At 40.4% G+C, this 15,182-nt stretch overlaps 1 protein-coding gene and 1 pseudogene across 2 annotated transcripts in view; both read left to right on the plus strand.

Moving 5' to 3' along the window:
- LOC310778737 (myosin-13-like) overlaps positions 1–8,827 on the plus strand; it is a 13,749-nt pseudogene extending 4,922 nt beyond the window's left edge. The window contains exons 2-22 of the transcript in view: positions 456–605; positions 713–883; positions 976–1,276; positions 1,927–1,997; positions 2,090–2,177; positions 2,283–2,400; positions 2,490–2,613; positions 3,599–3,715; positions 3,814–4,089; positions 5,277–5,519; positions 5,609–5,785; positions 5,869–6,014; positions 6,144–6,234; positions 6,323–6,712; positions 6,853–6,979; positions 7,075–7,193; positions 7,277–7,473; positions 7,755–7,938; positions 8,032–8,197; positions 8,346–8,470; positions 8,635–8,827. The product of the transcript in view is annotated as a myosin-13-like (transcript). The remainder of the gene's footprint in view (positions 1–455; positions 606–712; positions 884–975; positions 1,277–1,926; positions 1,998–2,089; positions 2,178–2,282; positions 2,401–2,489; positions 2,614–3,598; positions 3,716–3,813; positions 4,090–5,276; positions 5,520–5,608; positions 5,786–5,868; positions 6,015–6,143; positions 6,235–6,322; positions 6,713–6,852; positions 6,980–7,074; positions 7,194–7,276; positions 7,474–7,754; positions 7,939–8,031; positions 8,198–8,345; positions 8,471–8,634) is intronic.
- Positions 1–10,537, plus strand: part of LOC310777894 (myosin heavy chain, fast skeletal muscle-like) — a gene marked incomplete at both ends in the record, with an annotated part of 55,087 nt that extends 44,550 nt beyond the window's left edge. The window contains 4 exons of the mRNA XM_083638240.1: positions 9,830–9,934; positions 10,027–10,122; positions 10,211–10,342; positions 10,517–10,537. Of these exons, the coding sequence (XP_083494366.1) occupies positions 9,830–9,934; positions 10,027–10,122; positions 10,211–10,342; positions 10,517–10,537 (354 nt within the window). The remainder of the gene's footprint in view (positions 1–9,829; positions 9,935–10,026; positions 10,123–10,210; positions 10,343–10,516) is intronic.
- Positions 10,538–15,182: the final 4,645 nt, after the last annotated feature.

Genomic DNA, 15,182 nt, shown 5'->3' on the forward strand with positions numbered 1-15,182 from the left:
CCGCCCTGCCCCTCCCCTGATATGTGAAGCACTTTGAGTATCTAGAAAGTCACTTATATAAATCCAATCAATTATGATGATGATGATGATTATTATTATCATTGCTGTTGTAGTTGTTATTATTATTATTACTATTATTATTAATGATAGAAATCATACTGACAGAGTTTAGGATTCCTGGCAGGTCATTACAACATGTTTCAATTAATCCATGTGGAATAACAATTAATTGTTTTGTTAGCTGTTAAACACTGTCTACACTTAAGAAAGAAAGAGAAAAAAACTTAGGATTACACAGCAAAATGATATCATATATCTAGTACCTATCTACCCTTTTAGCATTGGAAAATCAAACATATTCTGCCATACACACACTTGAAAAGGCTTGAATTACAAATTCTGAACAGTGTTCAGGTTAGACTAAAAATAATGTAATGTAACTGTAATGTCTTCAGGCCAATAACTCAGTGAGCGCTCTGGCTAAGTCCATCTATGAGAGGATGTTCTTGTGGATGGTCATCCGTATCAACCAGCAGCTGGACACCAAGCAAGCAAGGCAGTACTACATTGGTGTGCTGGACATTGCTGGTTTTGAAATCTTTGATGTAAGTATCCATTCATGGTAATGGATAGACTGTTTAATTTCATAATCTTTCATCGTTTTATCATGCATTGCTGCGAGAGGTTAATATAATCCTTTGTCCACTAACAGTACAACAGCATGGAGCAGCTGTGCATCAACTTCACCAATGAGAAACTGCAGCAGTTCTTCAACCACACCATGTTTGTCCTGGAGCAAGAGGAGTACAAGAAGGAGGGCATCATCTGGGAGTTCATTGACTTCGGCATGGACTTGGCTGCCTGCATTGAGCTTATTGAAAGGGTACACAATTCTGTTGTGACTATGTAATTCGTGTTTAAATGCTACATTACAACAATCACTCTTCATGATGTATCTTTGCACCTTTTATACAGCCCTTGGGCATCTTCTCCATCCTTGAAGAGGAGTGCATGTTCCCCAAGGCTTCAGATACGACCTTCAAGAACAAACTGTATGACCAGCATCTTGGTAAAAACAAAGCATTTGAAAAGCCAAAGCCCGCCAAAGGCAAAGCTGAGGCCCACTTCTCCCTGGTGCACTATGCTGGAACTGTGGATTACAATATTTCTGGCTGGCTGGACAAGAACAAGGATCCCCTGAATGAGGGTGTTGTAGGGCTTTACCAGAAGTCATCCGTCAAGCTGCTGCCTCTCCTGTATCCCCCTGTTGTTGAAGGTACAATATTACTTTATAACTCTGATTAAGGTCATGGGAATTTGAAATTTTTAACTTAGTGGGGCTCATTCATTAACCTTACCAGCAGGGATATGTTCACGGTATGGTGTTTTCTCTTTCATAAATGTGAAATACTGGGGCATTAACCTTTAACCAATAACCTAGCTTTGTCATATTCCCCATACCTCACCCCCTTTTGATCATTTACATATAGTGAAAGTCACACGGCACCGCAAAAATTACCAGCATCTAGTCAGACAGTATCTTGTAGAAATTAATTTAGAATTGTAATCTTTAAAAAAGTCAATAGATACAGTTCCAGGTCATTAATTATGATTGGAAACAAGGAAATGTTTAATAGATATGACTCACACACTGGCTTTGCAATTATTAATTACCACTCTGATTAGAGTTATAAAAGCCAGTCTCTGATAGCTTACAGTATGTTTCAGTCCATCATGACACAAAAGAGAAGATGACCATGCATACATCCTATTAACTGCTGTCTTCTCTGTACCCTCTGTTGTTGGTGTGATATACATTTGAAAAAACTGAAAGCATTTTTCTGCAATATAGATTTTTTTCTTCACCGTGTGTTGATCTAAAGTTTACATTTCCTCTCTACCTTAAAATGACCAATTGAAAAACAGAATCTGGTGGTGGCAAGAAGGGAGGCAAGAAGAAGGGTGGTTCCATGCTGACTGTGTCTGCACAGTTCAGGGTAAGATTGAAGAACATCAGATCTCAGTTTGGACTGATACTCAATTGTATTGATTTTCACAGAGAACATTTGGTTTCATCTTGTATCTCTAGGAGAACCTGGGCAAGCTGATGACAAACTTGCACCGCACCCATCCCCACTTTGTGCGTTGTCTCATTCCCAATGAGTCCAAGACTCCAGGTACATTGTTAGCTGACGTGATCTTTCTAGTGTCTGATCTTGATAGTCATTTAGTGAATCACTCGGAGTGGGATTATTTGTCAACATGAACACTTTTTCTTACAGGTCTTATGGAGAATTTCCTGGTCATCCACCAGCTGAGGTGTAACGGTGTCCTGGAGGGTATCAGAATCTGCAGAAAGGGCTTCCCCAGCAGAATCCCCTATGCTGATTTCAAGCAGAGGTTTGTTGAATGTTTGATAAGGGATTTTCGATGCAAGATAAGAGGAGAAAGTGCTCACCATGAATTAACACATTCTCTCTTTCCAAAAGGTACAAGGTGCTGAATGCCAGTGTCATCCCTGATGGCCAGTTCATTGACAACAAGAAAGCCTCAGAAAAGCTGCTTGGATCGATTGATGTGCCTCATGACGAGTATAAATTTGGACACACCAAGGTGAGCATTCAGCAAGGAGAAATACAAAATAAACACCGTTCCACCAATGACAATACATATTTTGACACACTGAGGTAATAGAGGCAAAGTGACCGCCTACTTCCTGCTTCAGCACTGTACCAGAGGTTTTCATCCGCCATTTATTTTCCCATACACATTTTGTAAAATGCGTAAAAAAATAGGGTACGGTTTAAAGAAAATATTTTTTAGATGTTTTTTTTAAGTTTTGGTCCGAGTGAAATGTTCTATGGTCTCTCCCGATTATACTGTAGCTTTAGCTGAACCGTTTGGTTCGACGAAGTAAAACTATTTTATAAGCATTTTACGAAATGTCTATGGGAAAATAAATGGCAGATGAAAATCTTTGGTACAGTGCTGAAGCAGGAAGTGACGTTCCACTTTGCCTCTCTATAAACACATTGCTTACGTTATTTAACTTTGCTGTGGTGAACACTAGGGATGGGCATTTCTAGCAAAAACACTATTCGAAATTCGCTGGCCAAATTCGAATTTAATTCGAATTTCGAAAATAAATAAAAAAATGTAAAAAAAAAAAAAAAAAAATTTTTTTTTTACATTTTTAAAATTTTTTACATTGACATTTTCGAAAATAAAAAACAGTTTTGACAATCATGAGTGGTTGTGGTTCATTAAATATTTAGTAGGCTCAGGTCTGAGTGCCAAAGGGGTGCCAAAGTCACCCCCTCTCCCTCTTCATGGGATTTCATCCGCCATTCATTTTTCCATAAACCTTGCTTAAAATGCTTATAGCGATTTGACTATACCGGTACTTAGAATCAGGGGAGACAATGCAACATTTCACTCAAAAAAAAAAAAAAAAAAATTTTTTTTTTTTTTTCAAATTTCGAATTTCAATAATAAAAGTCGACCTTGATAATAACAACGATTATTCGAAAATTCGAAATTCGATGCCCATCCCTAGTGAACACCCAATGATAATGGCATGTGTATCTACTGTATTCAGGTATTCTTCAAAGCTGGTCTGCTGGGTGTCCTTGAGGAGATGAGAGATGAGAAGCTTGCTTCTCTGGTCACCATGACTCAGGCTCTCTGCCGTGCTTACCTCATGAGGAAGGAGTTTGTGAAGATGATGGCAATCAGGCATGTTGAAAACAGCCATTCCAAATAAATATTTCTGTCATATACCAGCCAATCCAAAAGTGACTTTATCCATGACAGCAACCGTTTTTCGCCCATAGGGATGCCGTTTTCACCATCCAGTACAACATCCGCTCATTCATGAATGTCAAACACTGGCCATGGATGAAGGTCTACTACAAGATCAAACCTCTTCTGAAGAGTGCTGAAACTGAGAAGGAGCTGGCTGAGATGAAGGAGAACTTTGACAAGATGAAAACAGACCTGGCCACGGCCCTGGCTAGGAAGAAGGACCTAGAGGAGAAGATGGTGTCGATTCTGCAGGAGAAGAATGATTTGCAGACGCAAGTGACATCTGTGAGTAGACTTAACTAGCCAGCTTGGTAACAATAACCATCCACAATAATCTGGTATTTGATCACTATTTAATTTGAGCTAAGTATTATTTACTTGTGAACTATCATATAACATACATATTATTTTCTTTTAATGGTGTATTAATGATTAGTAAATGCCAATTATTTTTCATTTGAGGGAGCAGGGTTATACACTTAAATAACTAAAAAGCATTGGAAGTTTATAAAATCGATCCAATAAAGGAAGAAAAGAAAAAACGTTCTTTTTATAATTTTTGATAATCTTTTATGATTTCTTATCATTTTTATTTAATGTTATTTAATTATTATTTATTATACTTTTAATAAATATAAACATTACTTGCAACTGTGTAATAGCAACCCAAATAATGTATAGTACCTACTGCTTTAAAAAGAAAAATGCAATAATGCTTGCAATAATCATTAACCAATACGAGGGATCAGCTGATCAGCATTTTGGTAAACAAACCGCGTCACTGGGTGGCAACGGCAATGGAACCCTATGGAGCCTGAGTTTGAGCGTCTGACTCTAGCCGGCTGATCGTGTTTACAATTTAAAAACTGCGACAGTTGACACAACTTTAACACGACATGCATATATTATACATCAAACTCTTGAGCTAATTCTGCTCTCACTCAGAATGTCAAAATATAAGTGATGTGATGTATACTTCTTGTTTGTTTGGCACAACTCATACTAGTTAACTGCCGCGGGGTTACGCATTTTTGGTGACGTCACGCTGATTCGTCCTATAGTTCATGCTGAATTTAAATTTCAAAATACAAAACAAAATACCACAATGTTAATAAATGGTTAACTAATGTAATCAGTAGCCACTGTTATAATTGCTTCTCAGTTATGCAATATATGTACGGGATAATGCCCAACGAGGTGTCCATTATCAGAAATTAATGCACACCCTGCATCAGAATTGAGTGTTCATGCAGACCACGGTATAGAAATGATTAACTTAATTGTTATTGCATTACGTAATCTTCAAATAACATTATTAGTATTCACCGAACCTTAATAATTTCGTAGGAGGAAAATCTTAATTTTATTTTAAGTATTACTAACTTAAAGGGGTTAGGGGGTTAGTGGTTTTTTTCACGTTTTGTCCAGAATATATTAACATGTAACTTCCTTTTTGTTTCATTGTGAACTAGGAATCAGAGAACCTGAACGATGCTGAGGAGAGATGTGAGGGACTTATCAAGAGTAAGATCCAGCTGGAGGCCAGACTCAAAGAGACAACTGAGAGACTGGAGGATGAGGAGGAAATGAATGCTGAGCTGACTGCTAAAAAGAGGAAACTGGAGGATGAATGCTCTGAACTCAAGAAGGACATTGATGACCTGGAACTTACCTTGGCCAAAGTGGAGAAGGAGAAGCATGCCACTGAGAACAAGGTTCATGAGTAACCATACCAGCTAATAAAACAAATAATGTTATAGTAATCACTCATTTTAAACTTTTTTTAAATTTCTTACAAATTTAGGTGAAGAACCTGACAGAGGAGATGGCCTCTCAGGATGAGAGCATTGCTAAGCTGACCAAGGAGAAGAAAGCCCTCCAAGAGTCACATCAGCAGACTCTTGATGACCTGCAGTCAGAGGAAGACAAAGTCAACACTCTGACGAAGGCCAAGACCAAGCTTGAGCAACAAGTGGATGATGTGAGTTTATCAAGACAGCATGATTAACAAAAAAGTATGTTGGCTCTTGAACTTGATAATTACAACCCTGTCTTAATGTGCAGCTTGAAGGTTCCCTGGAGCAAGAGAAGAAGCTTCGCATGGACCTTGAGAGAACCAAGAGGAAGCTTGAGGGTGATTTGAAACTGGCCCAGGAATGCATCATGGATCTTGATAATGATAAGCAGCAGTCTGAGGAGAAGCTTAAGAAGTACAATTAATTTATTTTTTTTCTTTTAATTTGTTCCTGACAGATCCAATCACATGTTTGATGATCTGGTAGATTGGATTCATTGAATGTTTGTACTGTAACTATTCTCTATATCTACAATTCACACAGGAAAGACTTTGAAACCAGCCAGCTCCTCAGTAAGATAGAGGATGAACAATCCATGGGTGCTCAGCTTCAGAAGAAAATCAAGGAGTTTCAGGTGACACATTTACTACGTAATATTTATGTATTTTTTATTTTATTTTGTTACTTTTAATTAAAGTGCAAATTATCATTCAATTCAATAGGCCCGAATTGAAGAACTGGAGGAAGAAATTGAAGCTGAGCGTGCTGCTCGTGCCAAGGTTGAGAAGCAGAGATCTGACCTCTCCAGAGAACTTGAAGAGATCAGTGAGAGACTTGAAGAGGCTGGTGGAGCCACTGCTGCTCAGATTGAGATGAACAAGAAGCGCGAGGCAGAGTTCCAGAAGCTGCGTCGTGACCTTGAGGAGTCCACCCTACAGCATGAAGCCACTGCTGCTGCTCTCCGCAAGAAACAGGCTGACAGTGTTGCAGAGCTGGGAGAACAGATCGACAACCTCCAGCGTGTCAAGCAGAAGCTTGAGAAGGAGAAGAGTGAATTCAAGATGGAGATTGATGATCTTTCCAGCAACATGGAAGCTGTTGCTAAATCAAAGGTACATGATATCATATTAATAGCAACAGCTTCATTGATATATTTTTATTAAAATATTTTAACCTCAAAAATCTAATCTCAGGTCCAGAAAATAATGCAGATGCTGAATACATTAACAATATATTTTTTATTGTTTTTTAGGGTAACCTGGAGAAGATGTGCCGAACTCTTGAGGATCAACTCAGTGAAATCAAGACCAAGAATGATGAAAATCTCCGTCAGAATAATGACTTAAGCACACAGAAAGCACGTCTCCTGACAGAAAATGGTATGTATAGTTCACCACTCAAAAAGGGTATTCTGCTGTTTGAATTTCCAGAGAAACTGACTATACAAAACTGATAATTCCATTATTCATTCAAGGCGAGTTTGGACGTCAGATTGAAGAGAAAGAATCTCTTGTATCCCAACTGACCCGAGGCAAGCAGGCCTTCACACAGCAGATTGAGGAGCTGAAAAGACAGATTGAGGAGGAGGTTAAGGTAAGAAACTATTGAGTGTCCATTGATAAACACTTGTTTGGAAATTGGACATTTTGCACACTCAATAATCTTTAATTTAACAGGCCAAGAATGCCCTTGCCCATGGTCTGCAATCAGCCCGCCATGACTGTGATCTTCTGAGGGAGCAGTTTGAGGAAGAGCAGGAGGCGAAGGCTGAGCTGCAACGTGGAATGTCGAAGGCCAACAGTGAAGTAGCCCAGTGGAGGACCAAGTATGAAACCGATGCCATCCAGCGCACTGAGGAGCTTGAGGAGGCCAAGTGAGTAAAATCCAAAACCATACATCAAAGCTTAGTTCAGAATTGGAGCATAGTGCTATGCTGATATATTTAAAATGTGTCCAAACATTTCAATTGTTATTTATGTTTGTTTAGTTCTTAAATATTCGGGAGATATGGGGCAATGTTTTGATTTGCAATGGGAATTTGAAAATTGTGAAGTGACTACATCCATGAATCCTGCCCCTCCAACATGTATTAACCTCCAACCTAGGCTTCAAATACTTATTTTCACTGATGGACAAAATACAAATATTCAACAGGAAAAAGCTTGCCCAGCGCCTTCAAGAGGCTGAGGAGCAGATTGAGGCTGGGAATTCCAAGTGTGCCTCTCTGGAGAAGACCAAACATAGGCTCCAGAGTGAGGTGGAGGACCTCATGATTGATGTGGAGAGGTCCAATGGGCTGGCTGCAAACCTTGACAAGAAGCAGAGGAACTTTGACAAGGTAGGATTGTTTATTACGCTTGAAGTTTAATCAGTTGTTTTTGTATTGATGAATATGAAACTAAGTCAACTGTATGGGTTGCATCTTATTCAGGTCTTGGCAGAGTGGAAACAAAAATATGAGGAGGGTCAGGCAGAGCTTGAAGGAGCTCAGAAAGAGGCTCGTTCTCTCAGCACTGAGCTGTTCAAGATAAAGAACTCCTATGAGGAAGCCCTGGATCAGCTGGAGACCCTGAAGCGCGAGAACAAGAACCTGCAACGTGAGTTCCTCCCAGATAATGTTCGAATTTGCTGTTAGGTTGGCTTGAAATGAGGACAGGGTGGATATCTAATCTACATTCATTTCAATTACCGATATAATCTACATTTCAAGATTTAACAATATTAAACACATACATTTTTCTGCAGAGGAGATCTCAGACCTGACTGAACAGATTGGTGAGACAGGAAAGAACATCCATGAGCTGGAGAAGTGCAAGAAGCAGGTGGAGACAGAGAGGGCTGAAATCCAGACAGCACTTGAGGAAGCTGAGGTAAAACGTCTTCTAGACTGGAGTTTAACATTTTAATTGTTAATTTGGGTATTTGTTTTCTACAAGAAATTGTAATAGTTTGACAAACAATGGAAGATTGTCCACTTTCAAAAGGTACAGTAGGACTAGGACGGGCTCTGTTTTAATACTTTTTAAATCATTAGGGAACACTGGAACATGAAGAATCCAAGATTCTGCGTGTCCAGCTGGAGCTCAACCAGGTTAAGGGTGAGGTTGACAGAAAGCTCAAAGAGAAAGATGAGGAGATGGAGCAGATCAAGAGGAACAGCCAGAGGGTGACTGACTCCATGCAGAGCACTCTTGACTCGGAGGTCAGGAGCAGGAATGATGCTTTGAGAATCAAGAAGAAGATGGAGGGAGACCTGAATGAGATGGAGATTCAGCTGAGTCATGCTAACCGCCAGGCTGCTGAGGCCCAGAAGCAGCTGAGGACTGTCCAGGGACAACTGAAGGTAGGGCACACAGCACTTGTGCAGACATAAATAGACATTGTTAGTGGAGCCACATTCTGATATTTCTGTCAACATTTTCATGACATTGTCTGCATTAGGACGCACAATTGCACCTTGATGATGCTGTCAGAGCACAAGAAGACTTCATGGAGCAGGCTGCCATGGTGGATCGTAGGAACGGTCTCATGATGGCTGAAATTGAGGAGCTCAGGGCTGCTCTAGAACAGACAGAGAGAGGCCGCAAGGTGGCTGAGCAAGAACTGCTGGATGCTAGTGAGCGTGTTGGCCTTCTGCACTCTCAGGTAAATAAACAAAATAATGTATTCACTAATTCTCAAATGCATTTTTTAAATAATATGTGTAGTCATGAGTGAATGTTTTTCTTCTAGAATACAAGCCTTCTGAACACAAAGAAGAAGCTGGAGGCTGACCTGGTCCAGGTCCAGGGTGAAGTAGATGACACTATTCAGGAATCAAGGAATGCAGAGGAGAAGGCCAAGAAGGCCATCACCGATGTATGTTTAACTTGCAGTTGCTACTTTCTTTGTATTACTATTCCCCACATTTTTTTTTTTTTTTTTTTTTTTTTTAACATTTCTAATACACGTTTTTTTCTTTCTTTTCTAGGCTGCCATGATGGCTGAGGAGCTGAAGAAGGAGCAGGACACTAGCGCTCACCTGGAGAGGATGAAGAAGAACTTGGAGGTTACTGTCAAGGACCTGCAGCACCGCCTGGATGAGGCTGAGAACTTGGCAATGAAGGGTGGCAAGAAACAGCTCCAAAAACTGGAGTGTAGAGTAAGAGAAATCTGTTAAAATTGGCATAGTACATGCAAGACTGTTTCACAAAAGAAATGAATTCTTAATGTCTGATTCTCTTCTAAAGGTGCGAGAGCTGGAGGCAGAGGTTGAGGGAGAGCAGCGGCGAGGAGTAGATGCTGTGAAGGGTGTCCGCAAATATGAGAGGAGAGTGAAGGAACTCACCTACCAGGTATAGTCTGACTTACAGCTGATGTATTCATATCAGTCAAATATACAATTATTTCTAGACATTTACACTTGCATATTTACTTTCTGTCATAGACTGAAGAGGACAAGAAAAATGTTACCAGGCTGCAGGATCTGGTAGATAAGCTGCAGCTCAAGGTGAAGGCCTACAAGAGGCAGGCTGAGGAAGCGGTAAGGCCAAATAAATGGGTGTACAATTACTAGATGTATAATACAATTTCAGAGTTTCTAACACGTAAGTATCTCTATGACCTTCCAGGAGGAACAAGCCAACGTCCATCTGTCCAAGTGCAGGAAGGTTCAGCATGAGCTGGAGGAGTCTGAGGAGCGTGCTGACATTGCTGAGACCCAGGTCAACAAACTGAGAGCTAAGACACGTGACTCTGGCAAGGTAACTGAGGCCATTCAACAAATAAATAATTTATGAAAATAAAACACTGAATTGATACTGTATGTCATGAACACTGTTAGTCTGGACATACCTAATTTAATTTTCCATCAGACAAATAAAATGATTAACTGTGTAAATGGTCTAAAATAAACAAAATTATTCCTTTTTTTACAGGGAAAAGATGCAGCTGAGTAAAACACACTATGGCTGACCAGGGTCGGCGTCATGGGGGGGGTCATTCACGGGCCTTGCCCCCCAAATGAGTTATTGTGCCGTCCCCCAAGCAGGCCAGGCAAGCCCTGTCACTTTGCATTTTATTGTATTTATTTGTCATATTACGGTAATAGTGAAGGGATGATCTTGGGTACTGTATGTAGTCTATTTCAAATAGCCTGTTTTCACTTCCACCAATGCATAATGACGCGCGGTGCGCACAGTGCGGGGTGGGTGTGTGTATGAGAGAGAGATACGTCATACTTGGCTTGCATGTAGGCTATATTTTGTGCAGTTGGAGTAAGTAAGTTTCTAAAGGTGCGTTAGTAAGTAAGTAAGTAAGTAAGTGCAGTATTTTGAAATTGCAGTTGCGTTGGTGTTTGTGCGTTGGTTGTTGACGTGCCCTCCCATTTGATTTGTTCTGTAGCCAACCCTGTGGCTGACGGTTATATCTGTTTTATTCTTTAATAAAGTTATATGATTTACCTTCAAGCGCAGTCATGGTCTTTTTTCCCAAGATGGAGTAAGGGTGAATTTTGATCATTGTTGTTACACAAACAATATTTCTTAGGAAATAAGCATGATTCTCATATAGCGTACAAATATATTACAGTCCTACCACACTGAGTGCCAATCCCTGAGAGACGTAACCAAAGAATTTTGCCAGATGACCCATGCCTGTTCACTATAGAGAGCCAAAGTCGACGTCACTTCCTGCTTCAGCATGCGCATCAAGAGATTTCATCCGCCATTTATTTTCCCATAGATATTTGGTAAAATGTGTATAAAAATTGTTTTACTTGGTCAAACCAAGGGATTCAGCTATATTTAGAATCAGGAGAGACCATAGAGGCATAGACATCCCACTCTGACCAAAACTTAAAAATAAAATGTTTTAAATCCACAATGCTTTTTTATATTTTGGTCAGAGTGAAATGTCCTAAATCTATGGTCTCTCCTGTTTCTATAGCTGAATCGTTAGGTTTGAGCGTTTGACCAAGTAAATCTATTTTTATAAGCATTTTACAAAATGTGAAAATGAATTAAATGAAATGATGTCTTGGTGTGCATGCTGAAGCAGGAAGTAACATTGACTTTGGCTCTCTATACTTTTTGTCTATCCACCTTATTTCTAGCGGCCATGATGCCTATGCGTTTTTCTTCCGGTGTGATCCTGCTCCCAGCCTTGTTGCTGACAGCTTGACACCCGTCTGGGTGAACGGCGCAAATCACTAATCAGGTCCAGCTTGGCAGAAATCTCGTCGATAAATATCCCTTTAAGAGCGCAGTGCGCAGCCTACTGTGGCTAATGTTAGCTAGCTAGCTAGCTACAGTATGTTACATGGCAGTAAAACGCCACTAAATGACCAAATTGATTTAACTTTTAACCATTTCGAGTAACTCTGTTTCCATACGGACCCCCAGCATTGGTTAGTTGTTTATAACGTGACTCTATTTATAACTTTTATAACGTACTCCAGTTTCCGGTTTATAATTCGGGTCTGCAGCAGAGTATAACAAAGGAAATGGCAAGCTGCAACAATAAGTCACGTTAAACCGGAACTTGTACCCACAATTATTTGTACTGTCAGTGGGGCATTCAAAAATAAGGTGGATACATTGAGTGTCATTCCAAAGTGAGATGTTATCATTGGAAAAAAATGACACCCATCCACTACAAAATGTAAAGTATATACCAGATTCTCTATATTTGAGAGATACTGAATAATTAACTTTGGGCAATGATGATTTACAAGTGCAGAGCCAGGAGAAGAACGTTTTACCATCGCTCCTGTACACCACAGACAGCACAGGCTAAATAACAACACACAAATATTGCAGTAGCCTGTATGTACAAGTAACATTATGGCATAAGCATGTTTTTATATTTAAAAAGTGGGCGTCAAGTAAAGTCTTTGTGGAGTGGACATCACAGTGTGACCGTCGATCGGTTGGGAAACACTGCACTACCCAGATGCCCCAGGGTCTAGTGGTGGTATCTTTAGTTTACGTAAGATGTGACTTGACCTTGCAGCTCTTTGAGGAAAGTGATGAAGCCATAAACCAAGTGAGAAGTAGGGCCATTTTCCATTGACGTCCATACAATCTGACTTCTTTTTGCAGCCAGTGATGTCGCCTCCTGCAGGCCATTTGAAAGAATGCTGGTTTAAGGCACTTCCATATTGGCTTCATTTTTCAGAAGCAGAGGTTGCCCCTTGGTTTAATTCTTGCAGGAAGAAAGGACATTTGATGTCATCTGCTGGCTGATGCAGCTGTTGGCCTGCTCCAGCTGTTTAGATTGTGTTTATAATAGACCTGCAGGCGGTGCAGTGGAATCCAGGCAGCCCCTGTCCTGGCTGCTTTCTCATGTGCTCTGAAAAATAATTATCTCATTATTTTCTTTTTCTTTTACATGTTTTACACTGTAAACTGGTAAGCATATCCACTGGATATCCCCTTGAATGTGAAAAACGTGTACTGGGGAGTACAGTGATATTAGGTTAAAAAGGTCTGATCACCTGCATGCTGTGCAGTCTAAAGGCATAGAGTAGGCTAATGCTGTAACGTTAATGGTCATTAAATGAGACTTGTATCAGTAGGTATGCTTCAACAGTGGGTGAAGATTCTCCCACTTGGCATCGGCTTCTTAGTTTGTTACTGTCTGACAGCCTGCTTCCTGTTTGGATGGTGAAAGCTGCTGAATATATCAGCAACACCCTGCAGTGCATAGTGTTAAACTCCTTCATTCCAGCACTGGATGTGTCATCAATGCTCCTCCACCTTGTGGATTGATTGATTTTGTGCTTAACCTGTCTTTGATAGGCCTATGCCTATGAGCTATGTTAGCACACAAGAGTCCTACATTTGCTGCAGCTATACTTGCAGCTTTCTCTGTGATTCCTTGCAGAATCAGATTATATAAACACAGTAGGCTACATTCAAATTTAGCAAAGCTGCATACAGAGCTAGACAACTTTATGTTTCAGATTATGATGTAGCTTGCAAGTAGGCTACATTATCCATCCAAACATCAAGCATTTGTTCTGTAGGCTAAACTAGGAAATGCCACACATTTCCTCAACCATTTCCTCAACCACATTTCCACCCCCCCCCCCCCCCCCCCCCCCCCCCCCCCCCCCCCCCCCCCCCCCACACACACACACACACACACACACACACACACACACACACACACGCACACAATTATTTTTACTGATAATGACTGTGAACATCTACTGTTAACTGCATCAGATAATATGCATCTGGATAGGCTACTGATCAACAGCTTTGGCTTGCTGCATGCAGTAAATAGTAGCCTATGTTTTGATACTTTTGTCAATGATCTGACGTTCCGACCGGCCCCGCCCACCTCATTTATCGGTCTTGCAAATCAGCGCGCAAGCAACTCGTAGGCCTACCTCTTGCCTTCCCTTTCTGCCCTGTTTGTTGGATCCCGGCCACCGCACAGCACAGCACAGCTGACAGCATATGTCGCGTTTTATGGGGGCGGCAGTTTACAGTGTGCTAGACGGCGTTAAGATTGAGAGGGCACTTTTATTCTCCGTGGCGACTCCATGCGTCCTGGTAATGGGGGACCCCCTTCTCCAGAGATGCATCACTTACCTTGTGAGTAGCTAGTAGGCTAGTGTGTTGACTAGCAGTGTCACAAGTTATTGTTCTAATCCAGACTGTATTATGTAAATAAAATACTACTGTTATACCATGGTTTTATATAATATAAACTTTATACTATTTATTCACACACTGTCACTAGCAAAGATTAGGCTACACTAGCCTCAAGCAAGACTCAGCCTTCAGGCTAAGATTACACTATAGCTTTTTTATTTTATTTCTTCTTTTTTTTATAAGAAGTAGGCTATAACTAGGACATTTCTTTTCGGACTGAAGGAAATCACCATTTACACAAAAATGGGTTTTTGCTAGAAAATGTTGACTCAGGCTAGTTTATGAGCCATGCGATTTGTGGGCTCTGTCTGCACCTCTGTATTGTCATTCTCTCTCATTCACTTACACCTCCTCAGGTCCATGTCATCACCATTGCTCAACATCAATAGCTTATTATTAGTCCTCTCTGAGTCCTCCTCCAAGGACCCTTACATTGTGGTTTGATACCTAGTGGTCTGAGATTACCTTGGAAGCAAACAAAACAATGGCAGGTATTCTGTATGAAGTCTAGCCTTGGGTTTAATGCCAGCCAGGAAGTATGAATTTAACCTACTGTTGAATACACAAAAACATGTGTAAAGAAGAATAAGAATGTGAGTCTGACTGATGGTTTGATATTTCCATACACGGCGGCTACAGCTCTATGATAATAGTTACTGTACTTATTATCAGGTTATCAATCCTTCAGACAGTTAAGTAACCTTTAATTCACCTCTTAAGATAATGTTGTTATAATGTACTATAGCATGGACTCTTTATACACAGAATCATTTGGGTGTGAAAAGTCCAATTCAAGACAATGGTAAAGTTGCATTAAGTGTAGACCTGAACAAGTTAACGTGGACAGTATACACAGTGGGCAAACTCTTCCATCATGCTCCATTGAGCAGCTTCCTGAACACAGGAATATCCATCATCTCACTGGATCTGCTTCAAGTGT

Source organism: Poromitra crassiceps (assembly GCF_964638095.1).
Source record: "Poromitra crassiceps genome assembly, chromosome: 6".
In the NCBI taxonomy this organism is placed as follows: Eukaryota; Metazoa; Chordata; class Actinopteri; order Beryciformes; family Melamphaidae; genus Poromitra; species Poromitra crassiceps.